Source organism: Ursus maritimus, unplaced genomic scaffold (assembly GCF_017311325.1).
Source record: "Ursus maritimus isolate PB19 unplaced genomic scaffold, ASM1731132v1 scaffold_13, whole genome shotgun sequence".
Lineage (NCBI taxonomy): Eukaryota > Metazoa > Chordata > Mammalia > Carnivora > Ursidae > Ursus > Ursus maritimus.
The window spans coordinates 63,386,841-63,401,443 of NW_024423675.1; the positions used below are offsets into that span (position 1 = coordinate 63,386,841).

At 45.7% G+C, this 14,603-nt stretch overlaps 1 protein-coding gene across 2 annotated transcripts in view; it reads right to left on the reverse strand.

Moving 5' to 3' along the window:
• PRKN (parkin RBR E3 ubiquitin protein ligase) overlaps nt 1-14,603 on the reverse strand; it is a 1,045,173-nt gene that overhangs the window by 36,747 nt on the left and 993,823 nt on the right. For both annotated transcript variants that reach the window (XM_008688480.2, XM_040628035.1), the window contains exon 9: nt 1,633-1,716. In XM_008688480.2, coding sequence (XP_008686702.2) covers nt 1,633-1,716 — 84 coding nt within the window. The remainder of the gene's footprint in view (nt 1-1,632; nt 1,717-14,603) is intronic.

Below are 14,603 nucleotides of genomic sequence, written 5' to 3' on the forward strand. Positions count from 1 at the left end.
ATAAATCTTTAAAAAAATACTTACCTACAGTTTTCTAGCAGAATATCTGGTGGATACAAATGATTGCTTTATATATATTTATATATACAAATGCTTGCTTGCTAATTGGTGGTCTTTGCAGACACAGGCCCCTGGATCCTGGTCATCTATGCTTAAGGCCAGCTCTAACTTTCTTTCTCCCACTTTCCTGTGTTGAGCAATAAGGTTTTAATGGCTTTAAAAAATTCTGGGGGGTTCCCTCCATCTTTAACACCAAGGTTGGTTGGTTTTTCTTGAATGAATAAGGAAGGGGATTATCAGGTGGGTCAGGCATTTGGACAACTCTTAGGTTAAGCGGTTCTCTCCTTCACCTTATGGCTACTGTTTTCAAACAAAGAGACATTCAGGTATCACTTCTTGGAAGCCTTTGCCTATGTTGTGGTCATAAGAGCATATGGATGTAAGTTGCTAGACCAACTCCATTTCTCGGCGCCTTGGTCTAGTCTACCTCTTCTGGGCTACTGTGGTCCTGAGGCAGGCGCGTCTCAGGGTTAATATTATTCCTGATGTCAGTATGCATTGAGCTCATATTTGAATGCCTCTGGGCTAAAATAAAATCACCAGAGAGAGCACTGGCTGCCTCTGTTGCAGAAATGGCTATTCAGACTTGTCTCCCAATATGCTCATGGCCAACATTTTAGAAGCTGATGAAAAGACCTGAATTCACTAGTTATGTTTATTTGGTTATGTTAATATTAGTAAATAAATCCACAGAATACCTTACAAAGATACACTTCTTTATGTTCTGATTTTAGAACATTCAGATACTTTAAATTCTCTACTGTAAAATTAAAATGTTCTGAAATTTCTGTGTCTGTCTATGAGGCTCCCGTCAAGAAAGTAACTAAAAGATTTATCTGGGTAGATTTGATGTTTAAAACCTTGTTAACATCTCTATCAGTAGAAAAATAATGAGTAAAATTCATCAACTGTGCTGAAATTTTTACTCCTTCTCTCTAAGGTTTGGTTGATCATAATTAATAAATAAAAGAAAATGTATTTGCATTTCCCTGAGCCTGATAGAGTATACTGGAGATTAAGGCTCAGTAAACACATTCTTTACCTAATCAAGACTGAAATACAATTTAGCATACTTCATGATATTGCTTAGAAACAACAATATCCTTGCATCGTGTAAGACTTCTATGCGCATCATTCATGGAGATAGTTTCACCAATGATTTTAAACACGGCACTTTTGAAAAAAATATAAATGTGGGGTTAATATTGATTGATCTGATTCAGAAATTGTTAAATTGTTTTCTCTTTTGTCTAAAGACTCCTCTGATCATGCTATGTTCCTTTTCCCTATTCCACATACCCCTGGGGAAAGTATGGGCATATCCCAATGGACATCTACAGCCCTACCCTGAGGAGGTGGGTGGTTCTGGCAGGGTCATGAGGGTGGGATAGCCAGAGCCCCCATTCCCCGTGGGTGTAGGCTAGTCTGGTTTTGGGTTTATTTTTGTTTTGTTTTTATTTATTTTTGATTTTTTTGTTTTTTAGATTGGAAACTTCTTGACTTTCAGGAACCAGCTCTTGTCTCTCACCCACATCCCGAGCCCTATTTTGTGGAAGGAAGAGGGCACTCTACCTGAGTAGCCGCTCCTGAGGCTTCAAAGAGGGCGCCACATTCACCTTCATGGTACGCTTCCTTACAGTCCCGGCAGAAGACGAGCTGCAGGAGAACACACACGTGTTAGGGATGGGTTTGTTGGCTGTGTTCGGACATAACATGTTTTTCCTTTTCCAAGCTCACTGCAGTCATTCTTCTGACTGTGTCACCGTGTCTGTGCCAAATTACTTTTTGCAAAGAGAAACAAAGTTATATTTTGATGGTATTGTTTGCTCTTTACTACATAATGTTCAAGCACTCTAACAAGGTTTCAAAGGTGCGTGAGTCATATTTCCTACCTTTATGATGTTTCCTGTCTGGCAGAAGAGACAACGATGCACATAAATACCTGTTGTTGAGTGTTACTGGTGTTAGAATACGAGGAAGACAACTTTATTCAAGAATTTCACATCCAAGGTCTGTGCACATACACTGAGGATTTATATGTTCATGTTAATAGACTTAGTTTTGCACTGAAAGCCTATGACAGAAAGCAGAAATAAACTGTGTCCCCTGCGAATTCATATGGTGAAGTCTTGATCCCCAGTACCTCAGGATGTGATTGCATCTGGAAATAGGGTCTTTGAAGAGGTAAGCATGGTAAGATGAAGTCATGACAGTGGGCCCTAATCTTTATAAGAGGAGATCAGGACACACACACACACATGGACTGAGAGATGACCGTGTCGGGACACAGCAAGAAGGCGGCCATCTGCAAGTCAAGGAGAGAGGCCCCAGTGGAAACCAACCCTGCTGACACATTGCTCCTGGGCTTTTAGCTTGCAGGAGTGTGAGAAAATAGTTGTTGTTGTGTGAGCCCCCCAATCAGTGGTATTTGTTGTGGTGGCCACAGGTAGCTACCACGTGGCCTGGAGTGGATCTGCTCACCTGGTGATGGTACCCCTTTTCATCATTCACATACCACAGAATGGAAGAGACCTGGGGAGCAACTAACTGCTCTCCACCCTCTATCCTCAGGGAAGAAAGCTACAGAAGTGACTGCTGGAGAAGGAAGCTGTCCTCCCGCTGTCGGGAATCTATAGTCCCCTTCAGAATGACTCCATCACCACCAGCCATGCTCTAGATGGTTTGGCTAAGGGTGTGGGCCCTGTAGTTGGACACACGGGATTCAAGTCATCATCCTGTCACCTGCCAACTGACACACTTCGGGGAGCCACCTTGGCAGCCGTGCCTCAGCTCTGCGCCCTTGGAGAAACCAGGGTAACAATAACTATCACGTCGGATCCTGTACGAGGTGGGTGAGCTAGTCCACATGACACGTTCTGAACATCAAGCAGATAACAGCCAGGGACTGTTTTCTCCTCATCCCATTTCACAGCTAAGGAAGTAGTTGCTTCACTAGAAAACAGGTTCCTTTCAACGAACATTCTCTAACTCCCTGGGGAGAAACATGTCTCACAACAGAAACCGTATTCAGAGAAGACGCTCTGGCAGCGAGGAGAGCATGAGCAAGGAGTACGCAGTGCAGGCAGCAGGGGTGGTTTTCCAGCATCGGCCCAGAATGAGTTGGTTCTCTTCCCATGGAGAGGTGGGTTCTAGGTCTCTTCACTTAAATATGGATGTTTCATACTTGGCCGATAGCCCATGATGGCAGTGACGGTACGCTGCTTTCTGGGCCCAGGCGCGAGGAAACAGGCAGCTTCTGCTCCTGCCAGCGGCTCCTGAGAGGCTCGTGTGCAGAGGAACCCAAGCCCCAGGCCAGCAGTCCTGGCGGAGCTACGAGCCGGCAGTCGGCACCAGCTCGCCCGCCGAGCGTCTGAGCCACATCTCCAGGAGGGTGTTCCAGCCCCCGGATGAGTTGCCCCACCTGACCCCACGTGGAGCAGAGACAAACTGTCTCCTACAAGACCCTGCCCCAAGTACGGCCTAGTCGGAAAAAAAGAAAATAAAGCAAAACAGGAACACGATTATTGTTTTAAATCACTAAGCCACCGATAACGGACAGAGTAATGGCAGCGAGAATCTGGAAGACACAAAAAGTTGCAGAGGCTACAAGTTCTCAGATGAATGTTCTATAGCACGAGCCAGGAAGTTAGTGCAGTTTTGCCTCAGGTAAGACTGGTTCGAAGTGGTAAACAAAACCCCAGACAAACAGGGTACAGAAAAGTCCAGCTTCACCCCCAATACACCACCACCCTTCCTTGCCTCCAAAAGAACAGCCCGTCTGAGGCGGTTTTCCTTCATGCTATCTTCACCACAGAAACAGGTCTCCCTCCCTCCCCGTGTCCGATTTCTTGTTTCAACAGCTTGTCTGAAAACTGTCTTAATCTCCAAGCGTACTAAGCAAGAAAGGCAAGAATTTGATAAGGAGAAGGTCTCTATAGATAGGATGCAGTCTACCTTCTAGCCATGATTTTCCTATGTCTTCTCACAGCAAAGGGATTGGCCCCCATTTTGTGGGATGTGAACTTTATTCAAAGATTCGTGTTGGTGGGAGACGGGTGTGTGTCAGATTGTCTTTATACAATCCGCCAACACCACCGGCTTTTAATTTCTGGCATTTTTTTATTTTCCCTGAGCTGAAAGCTAATCCAGTGAACAGCGAAAGAAGTGGATCTTAGCACTTCCTCTTAAGATGAACAACAATTTTTTTTTTTATTAATGTGTCTGCTCATCTTTGGGTTTGCCCTAGAGCCACCGCTCTGCTCTCACGCACGATGTTGGAGAAAGGCAGCCTGGACGGTTCAATCATCGAGAGGAGCTCACTGCGTGATTCCACCCCAGTGCCTTCCGCGGAAGCAAGTCTGATCTCTCGGCGTGACAGGGAAAACGCTTCACATCTTATTAGCTAGTGGATGAGATATAAAATCAGTTTCATGGTAGAGGAACACCCTGGAGGTCGATCAGTTTGTCAGAATAAATAGGCCTTTCCTGACACAAAGACATTAAATCCCTTTCACACTGGGACTACAAAGAATGGACTAAAAAATAACAGACAAGGAAGCGCACATGAAGATGAAGGCCTCCGCATTTCAGCGGGCAAAAGGCAAGCCGAAACTGCGAGAATCCACTGGTGATGATTCCACATTAGTGTACTTGTTCATTTGCTTCAATTCAGAGAGGATAGCTTAAATACAGCGATATCGTGCCATGGGCTTCCTAGCTAAATAACTTGAATCTTTTTCATATAAAATGGGGAAATATCTAGAAGATCTGATCTTAAACATCTTCAGGGTTTTTCTTCTTTTTTTTTGCTTTGCTTTGTTTTGTTCTTTTTTTTTTTTTTAGGGTGGGGGAGGGAAAGAAGGAGAGGGAGAGAGAGAGAGAGACAAACTTAAGCAGGCTCCGTGCCCACTGCGTGATGAGTCCCACACGGGGCTTGATCTCACGACCCAGAGATCATGACCTGAGCCGAAATCAAGAGTCAGACACTTCACTGACTGAGACACCCAGGCTCCCCCAAAGTGTTCACGTTTTTAATTACGTTCTTCAGAATTCAAGCAGGTGCTTGTACAAATGTTTAGGCCCATCAGTGAACCACACTGTGCGCCAAGGCACCCTGGGGACTACAACAAGCTCACAGGGGAGCAGTGGGATATTTAAATTTTTGAGGAAGGCACAGTGATACTATGTGTTGGACACTCTGTGAATTATAACTGAAGGCAGTTCATGGTGTTACTGTGGACTGCGCTCCCCTTCTGCTGATGACGTATGTCTGCAGAGCTGGGTTTTGGTTGCTGTGATAGGAAAACATCTGTCTGCAACAGGAGATGTAGTTATTTAAGAACAAAATAAACTATTTTTTCTTTCAATTTATGTGAAGTATCTTTTCAAATGACTATTGTGTTGCTAAGACATTAATTCTTACTATGTTACTTGGACCTAAGTATTTAATAAACAACACTGTTTGGACCTAAGTATTTGATAAACAAATCTACATCTCTTTTGGCCTAGGAACCACGAAACACTTACTGAGTTGTTAAGGGCACGGCGGATGGAGGAAGGTTGGGGAACTCTGGCTTAGGCATACACAAAACTCCTTGAGGTAACGTTTTGGGCCAGTTTTCAAACACTGCCAGTAGCACAGATATTTCTAGAGAAAGAGCTTGAGGAGAAGACAGATCTGGCTCCCACATTTTCACATTCAGTGTGCTGACTCTGCCTGTCTCTCCTTTGGGGCACATGGATCTTGTTCTAACCGATAATGCAGAAGGCTGCAATTTACCCGGGACTTGCTATGAACTAACTGTGGTCTCACATCTGCTAGAGATACCTTACGAGTAAATACTAATTGATGGGAGGGACTATCAAACATTTATGTAGTATACTTTTCGCGGATTGTTTTCTCTTGAGATAGATCTGATAAATGGCATCAATTTCTGTAGCTTAAAAATGTTTTTTTTAAAGACTTTTAGGGGCACCTGGGTGGCTCAGTCAGTTAAGCATCTGCCTTCGTTTCAGGTTATGATCCCAGGGTCCTGGGATCAAGCCCCGCGTCGGGCCCCCCTCTCAGTGGGGAGTCTGCTTCTCCCTCTGCCCCCACCCCAGCTTGTGCTCTACCTCTCTCAAATAAATACATAAAATCTTTTAAAAAGGATTTTTAAAAATTATAAGCATAATACATACTTATAATGTTGGCTCTCTAAACTCTATCCCTTTTTAGATTTGACTAGAAAGCAATATATATAGATTATATCACCTTGGCTCCTACAATGTTAGCTTTCCATGTCAACTTGGCTAGACCACAGTCTCCAGTTATTTGCTCAAACGCTAATCTGGGTGTTTCTGTGAAGGTTATTTTGTGGGCCTATAACATCTATACTCAGTTTGCTTTAAGGAAGAGAGATGATCCTAGATAATCTGGGTGAGCCTGATTCAATCTGCTGAAAGGTTTTAAGAGCAGAACTGAGGTTTTCCCAAGAAGTAGAGGGTCTGTCTGGGGACAACAGTTTCCAGCTGTGCTAGCCTGCCCCCTTCCTAGAGACCTGCCGGCGGAGTTAGGGCCTGCCTGTTCAGCCTTCCAGCCATGGAAGTCAGTTCTCTCTCTGCAGGTAGAGATACGGACACCCTGACATACAGGTAGATTTATCTACGTATCTGTAGATCTATGGGGATGGCTGCGCATATTTATATGTCGACATCCACCTCCTACCGCTTCCGCCTCTCTTCTGGCCACTGACAGCTCAGCTGCTACAGAAAACATTATACTAGGTCACTTAATTCTTTTGCAAATGGATCGGTATAAAAAAACAAGTACTTGAATCGTCTATGTTATTTGCAAAATGGTAGTTCGAATCTCTTTCCGTGTGTTTTCAATCCCAAGTACCCACAGGACAATTGCTCTTAGAAGTCAACCCCAGTGATGAATCACTGAACTCTACCTCTGAAACTAATAATACACTATATATTAATTAACTGAATATAAATTAAATTAAATTAAAAAAAAAAGAAGTCAACACCAGGAACAAGGTCACCACTTGACATTCACACAGGTCATTCATTTGACAATGAATATGTTAATCCAATTCATTTTTATCTTTGGATTCGCTGCCTGGGAGGTTCGCGCCAAGCTATTCACTTAACGGTAGGAACGAGCTCATCCTAGGTGCCTAAAACGAGGCGTGCAACTTTAAAACAACTATTTACTAAGTGGGACGTACAGTAAGACAAGCTTTTTTTAAATAGTAAAACGATTCTTACCATCCAAGTCATATTTTTTGCCTTGCAATTAATATGTATTGACTATTCACCTTAAGGATGGATAAAACCTTGGACCCAGACCATACGTAAAAGAACCACACATTTTAATACATGAAATCACATAGTAGGCATTTATAGTTTTCAAAATCGGATCTACTTCAATGTTTAAAAGTAAACCCTCTGAAGTCAGACAGACCTGGAGATGAGGCCTTTCTGTACTATTCATTATCTGGTGTGATCCTAATATCTCTTTCTTTATTTTTTCTGGTAAAGAAGGAATGATAAGGTAATGACTATTTCACACAGTCTCTGGCACATAGTAAACACAATAAATTGTTTTCCCATAGAGTTACAATGCTTTGTAGGCAACAAAACTCGATAGAAAAGTAAGGTGACAGTGAAGCCCCTTGTTAATTAAAGTGATTCCCACTATTCTGGTAATAACTGTCGTTATGTGAAAGTCTGCATGAAACTGGGAACTCCTGGGAAATGCCAGGCTTGTCAACCCTCCTAACTGCTGTATGGAGAAGGATGCTGGCCTCACTTTGCTTGTATACGTGCAGAGGCACCTTCCCTGTCAGTCCGCTAGACCCTCCTGTATTACCGGGGAGCTCGAGGAACTGCCCGTAGAGAAGTCATTGGATTGATGTTTGAGTTTGATTTCCCATATGCCCATCACGGAGACATTCAAAAGGAGATGTACGTATATTTTCTCTTTGGAAACATGAAAAGGAATCAAATGAACAGCTTTTGATGCAGAACTTTCAGTGTCTGCTAATCAATACAGTTGAGAGCCAGCTGGTACCTGCAAGTAAAGACCCTCAAAATAAGGGTTTGATCCTTAAAATGGAATGATCTGTACATAAAAGCCCACGTTTCTTCCTGCCTGTTTTCTGCCATGACAGCATCTATTAGAAAGGCATTTTATTATGTGCCATTTATTCCTTTCCATAGCTCTGAAGTTCTAAGAATCAAATCCTGGCTCAGGACCCCTTACTATAGTCAAGGGAAACATCAAAGCCCGAGGCACACATCTGTGCTTCTTTGGAGCAGATGAAATCGTTCCGTTCAGGTGTATGACTTTCCAGAAGATGGCAGCAGTGCTATATGTGATCTGGCCTCAGTGTGTTAAAAATAGAGTATCCGAACAGTTGGGCTCCCCACGGGTGACCAGCCACTGATACATGCAAAACTGTTCTGACAAGACCGTGCAACACAACGGAAGCGGTGTTAGATTATAACGCACGAAAACACAATCTTGAAAAGAAGAAAGTCAGGTTACTTCCTTTCAAGTACACAGCTGCTTGAAACCACAGACTCTCCTGGTGGGAAGCAATCTTAAACTATGCCGTGCTCTAAATGTAAACAGACTAACACAATCTTTTACGTGCAACTTCCAAATGGCTAAAAAGAAATAACATTAAGGCAGCTGAATATAGCTCAGTAGCTGAATTCCTTTGTATTTTCCTTATTTTTTTTTTAAAGATTTTTATTTATTTATTTGAGAGAGATAGTGAGTGAGAGAAAGAGAGCCTAAGTGGGGGCGGGGGGGTAGGGGGCTTAGGGGAGGAGAGGGAGAGGGAGAAGCAGGCTCCCCTCTGAGCAGGGAGCCCGATGCGGGCCTCGATCCCAGGACCCTGGGATCATGACCTGAGCCTAAGGCAGACATTTCACTGACTGAGCTGCCCAGAGTCCCTGTATTTTTCACGTTCTATATGAATCATCAAGGATGGTTGGCGAGTGCCATCTAGAGTCCCACAAAATACTGTGACATTGACCTCTCCCATCCCCCAAATTATTTTTGTTTTAGGGTTGCTACCATGAAAGGCCCTTACTTTCCTTGGTTTCATTTTCATTCATGGGGAGCTCTTAACAGAACTCTGAAGATTCCCTTTTCTTACGTCATCGCGGTCTCATCACGTACTGTATGTAGCCATTCAAGCTGCCGCCGCGCAGTGCCTTAATTTACACACCCGCTGTGAGCACCATCTAGTGGGAATTTTCTTTTACCATCTGTCTCAGAACCAGGGACCCACTAGAGACGATGAGCTTGTCCAACGAAGAGACCAACCCCGTCCGCTAGCTGACCTTCAACAGGGCTGACCTCCAAACCTCAAGTCAAGAGGGGCTCCAGAGGGTAAGGGTGGTGCTGGACAGTGACCTGTTCGACGTACAACCGTAGACAAAGAATTTAAACTTATTTCCTGCTTCAAAATGTTTATAGTTTTTTTTTAAACCTAAAAATGCTTATTGGCCATTTATTTTTCCTTTTCTTTAACAGCTTTGTTGAGAGATAACTCACACGGTCATGAGTTTTAAAAAAGTAGTTTGTGTATTTTTTCAGTGGCTAATACCTGCACACAGCTCAAACTCGAAAGGTGCAAAATGTATATGGTGAACCGGAAGTCTCCCTTCCTCCTTGGTCCCCTACATTGCTTCTGGGAGATAATCACTGTCACCAGTTTGTATCTTTCCAGAAATTTTTTATGCATTTTATTTTAAGACAAAAACGACATCTAAGATATTGTGGTCTGCCTTGTGCTTTGCTTCTTGCTCCTTCATTGACTACCTTTACAGCCTGCCTGCCGAACAGCCCATCCACCCTAAGCAGCTGCGCGGTATTCTAGCTGACAGATGTGCTTTACTGCATCTAACCAGGTCCCCCGAGGATGGCCATGGAGGTCTTTTCCAATATTTTGCCATTATAAACAAAGCTGCAGGGAATGTCCTTCTCCACAGGTCAGTTTGCACATGGGAAAGGAAATCTGTAGGATAAATTTCTAGAAGTGAAATAGCAGGGTCAAAGGGTACACGGAGTATACATTTTGATTGCATTTGCACACCTGCCCCCTGTAGGGATGTGGAAGGCGGTCCATGCCTGGCAGCGAGGCATGTGAAGGCCTGCTCTCCCCTCCCCAGCTCGCTGTGTTTCTACTGACGACCTTCGTCAAACAACGGCATGGAAAGAATCTCAAATAAACACAGCATTTTTGCTAGGACCCTCTTTATCCACATTGTGCCACCATAGAGACAGGCTGCTGGCCAACTAATTCTGAGTCACTTTGGAGTCTTGTCCTTCTGGCTGAACGAGGGTCAGGAGTGGCGTGTGATCAGTCCCCACCTGCCGTTTTCCTGCTCCTCATGCCCAGGCTCTGAGACGAGGTGCACAGAGCCCGTCTTCTCCTTGTTCGCTCTGCCTGAATTTGGCCCTTAAAGGGAATTTTAGCTTGGTGGCTTTAGACACTGACAGCCAACAAACTGCAGGTGCAGGCCAGAGAGAAGGAAACAGGAGACAAGGGACCATCGGGCTCCGTAGCTAGGGCTGTGTCCTGGGCCTTCGCGTTGAGCAGAATGGGCCCTCTGCGTGGCTGGTCAGGCATCACTTACAGCGACGCCCTCCCCAATCCCTCTGCTTCCTCTCTTTGCAGAAACCATTTTAAGAGCAGTTCCTCTGTCCGGTCCACGGCATCTTCCCACTCTGGCCTTCATTTCCTGGCTTCCTGTTTCCAAAGTTTAAAGTAAGATTTGGCCACAAGCTGGGACTCTTGTATTTACAATGGTCACACCATCCACGGTCATCTAAACAAACTTCTTGGCGGGCAAATGTCTGTATCTGCCTGAAAATTCCCTTTAGCATCTTGCAAGGCCGGCTCAATTTTGCTGTAAAACCAGCATTTCCCAGACCTTATGGAGCATTTGGCTCCTTCCAGAAATGGAGCGCTGGTCACAGAGTATCAAATTCAATACCACTTTCAAATATTGCCATTCATTAGTGGACCCATTCAAATATTGCCATTAATTAGTGAACATGTTTAAATATGGCCATTCATTAGTAAAATGCACAGCATATGTCTTCTAACATTTTTAACTGGTCTCTAATCCTTGTGACCTTATCATTTACAATCTGTAGCAAGGCACTAGACTTTGTAAAAATGATTACACCATGCCAGTCAAAACGTGAAATCCAAGCCATATGGCAGCTTGAGCCCAATTTGTCCCCTGTGCCTGTGGGCATCCTTCTGCACTCTTAGTGTAGCAGGGAGACTGAATGCTTCGCTTGAACACCTGGGCCCGACCCCAGGAAAGCCCGGGTAGGGTCAGTTTTGGAAAGGAGCCAACCAAGTTGGTGGCACCCTTGCCAGCACATTTTAGAGACTTTTGTCTTTGGAGATTTTGCAGCTTAAACGAGTAATCAAGCAATCAAGGCTTCACTGGACATTGAGCAGCTTCAGACGTGCCTGGGCAGCTTACCTGTTCCTGCCCCTCTCCTTGCAGCCTCAGCCAAAAAGTCCAGGTATGTTTCTCTTAAGCACTGTTTTCTTCTTACACCTACCTCTGTGAAATGTTTGCCCCTCTATGAGGAACTGTTGTCGCTTGGCACATGGCATACATGGAGAGGATGTGTGTCCTGTTCATCTCATCTCCCCAGGATCCAGTGTCTAGAACACAGGAGTTGACCAATGTCTGCTCTGCGCATGCCAGGTACCCAGCTCAGGACACTTAGAGTTGCGCCGGGGAGGCAATGCTCACGGAAAATAAGAGAGCGGGAGAAGAGTACCATACAATCTACAATCCTGTGCCGAATCGTCTGCAGGGAGCAAGTCTGCAGAAACTCGGAGACTTCAGTGGGCTGTGGTGGGCTGGAGTCGGTGGAAAGGCATTTGCTTTCCTGCCCTTCGAGCTCCACTCCCTCCTCCTGCAGTGGTATCAGCGTCAGGCCTAATGTCCCACCTGTCTGCTGACAGCATCTCAAAGTCTCCCCCCACCCCCGCCCCTGTCTCTCTCCTAACTGTTGGAGAAAGAAAGTACTGCGATCAAAGGGCAGAAATCTCAAGAGTCAGGACCAAGAAGGCGGGAGCCCCCATGCTGCTTCTAGAACAGGCCCTGGTGCCCACGTGGCCATGCCTTTCCAGAGCCACCTCTCCTCTTTCCCTGCTGTCTCTACTTAGACCACACCCCATCTTCACCCCGTCATCCTCACATGCCCAGTACAGACCTCAGGTTCTCTAGACTGAGCCCGGGCGGATGGTCTTGAGCAGAGGGCCTCTCCCAGCCCCCACAGCGCTCGTGAGTGTCCTGGTCACTGGGAGCCTAGGGCAGTGTGTCATTACTCACTTCTCTGCACATTTTTCCCACTAGGCTGTGCGCTCCAGGAGGGCAGGAACACCTTAGCCCTGTTTCTGCTGCCGGGGTCTAACAGAGCCGCTGTCACGTGTGCAGGAATGGACAGACGCATGCAGAATTGACTAGCAGAAGGAGCTAGAAAAGTCTACGCTTCCGAGAAACACAAGGGGGACGCAGTGTTAGGAGAACCCGGCTGTGAGAATGAGGAGGACGGCCCAGGGGACTGGAGGGAGGAGACGGACGCATTCGAGGATGGGGAGTTCTTTCGTGACCTTTGAGCCCACGCTTTTGGTGCAAGGATGTTATTTTCAGGCAACTTCAGAAGCTAAGTTCACAGGGATGGTGGCGGGCAGAAGGCTTCACGGCGGAGGGATCTGATTTGGATTTGAAAACAGAAAAAGACCATGGAAAGAAAGAATGAGCTGCTATTAAGGGGGGGGGGGTAGTGGTGGGAGGAAAGCCCTGGAGAAAGTCAAGGCCGGGGAGACCGAAACGCTGCAGACAGAGGATTGTGGTTGAAAGGAAGAGGGCTGGCTTTCCAGGCTTGCAGGAAGGCGAAATCCCGGGAGAGCAACATGCCGATGGGAAGGTTGTCTGAAAGAGACCCCTCTGTGCAAAAGTAGCTATGAACCTTCTGGAATCAAGGGGCAGAGGGGGATTGCGCAGACCTGGAATAGTCATTGTCATCTGATGACAGGAGTTGAGAGGCCCCCCCATGCGGAGGACCCAGCTGATGCAACAGCGCCACCCCTGGTTCCCTGCTGGAACAGCAGCAGCGGCGCCTGCGGCGGGTTCAAAGAGCAGTGTCTCAGTCCCTCCAAGGAGGGCTGACTCAGAATCCGCATTTTGGCACAAGCCCTGGTGACTTGTGTGCACACAGAACGCTAGAAGCACGGCCCTAGTATATATGGACCACAACTTTTTTTTTTTTTTAAGATTTTATTTATTTATTTGGCAGAGATAGAGACAGCCAGCGAGAGAGGGAACACAAGCAGCGGGAGTGGGAGAGGAAGAAGCAGGCTCATGGCAGAGGAGCCTGATGTGGGGCTCGATCCCGCAACGCCGGGATCACGCCCTGAGCCGAAGGCAGACGCTTAACCGCTGTGCCACCCAGGCGCCCCTGGACCACAACTTCTTAATCCAGTCATCTGTTGAAGGGCATCTCGGCTCCTTCCATGATTTAGCTATTGTGGACAATGCTGCTATGAACATTGGGGTGCATATGGCCCTTCTCTTCACTACGTCTGTATCTTTGAGGTAAATACCCAGTAGTGCAATGGCTGGGTCATAGGATAGCTCAATTTTTAACTTTTTAAGGGACCTCCACACTGTTTTCCAGAGTGGCTGTACCAACTTGCATTCCCACCAACAATGTAGGAGGGATCCCCCTTTCTCCACATTCTGTCCAGCAATTGTTGTTTCTTGCCTTGTCAATTTTTGCCATTCTAACTGGCGTAAGGTGGTATCTTAGTGTGGTTTTGATTTGAATTTCCCTGATGGCTAATGATTTTGAACATTTTTTCATGTGTCTGTAGCCATTTGTATGTCATCACTGGAAAAGTGTCTGTTCATATCTTCTGCCCATTTTATGCTTTGTTTATTTGTTTCTCGCATATTGAGTTTGAGAAGTTCTTTGTAGATCTTGGATACCAGTCTTTTATCTGTAGTATCATTTGCAAATATCTTCTCCCATTCCGTGGGCTGCCTCTTAGTTTTTCTGACTGTTTCCTTGGCTGTGCAGAAGGGATGTACTGTATGGTGACTAACATAATATAATAAAAAAACATTAAAAAAAAAAAAAAGAAGCACGGCCCTAGCTCGTTCACTCCATGAAATTTCGCTGAGCACACACACCGTGTGCCAGGCAGCCCTGCGTACACAGGGGTGTAGAACATGGAACCCCCAGGCTCCTGTGAGCCACTGTTCACCCTCCCTCTTATCCTCGCTTCCTCTGCCCAGCCCTCCAGCCACCCGAGAGGTATTTATCGAGCATGTGCGCGTGCTGTGCTAGGCAGTGCACGTGGTAAACATGTTGGTCATTGTTCTTGACCTCCTTGAGTTTGTATTCACTGCATCCTCATCCTGGTGGTGGCCAAGGTTCTGGGGGAGCACAGGGTGTGAGCACCAACAACCCTGGGCAGTCATGCTAGGTCTCCAGGAGGAAG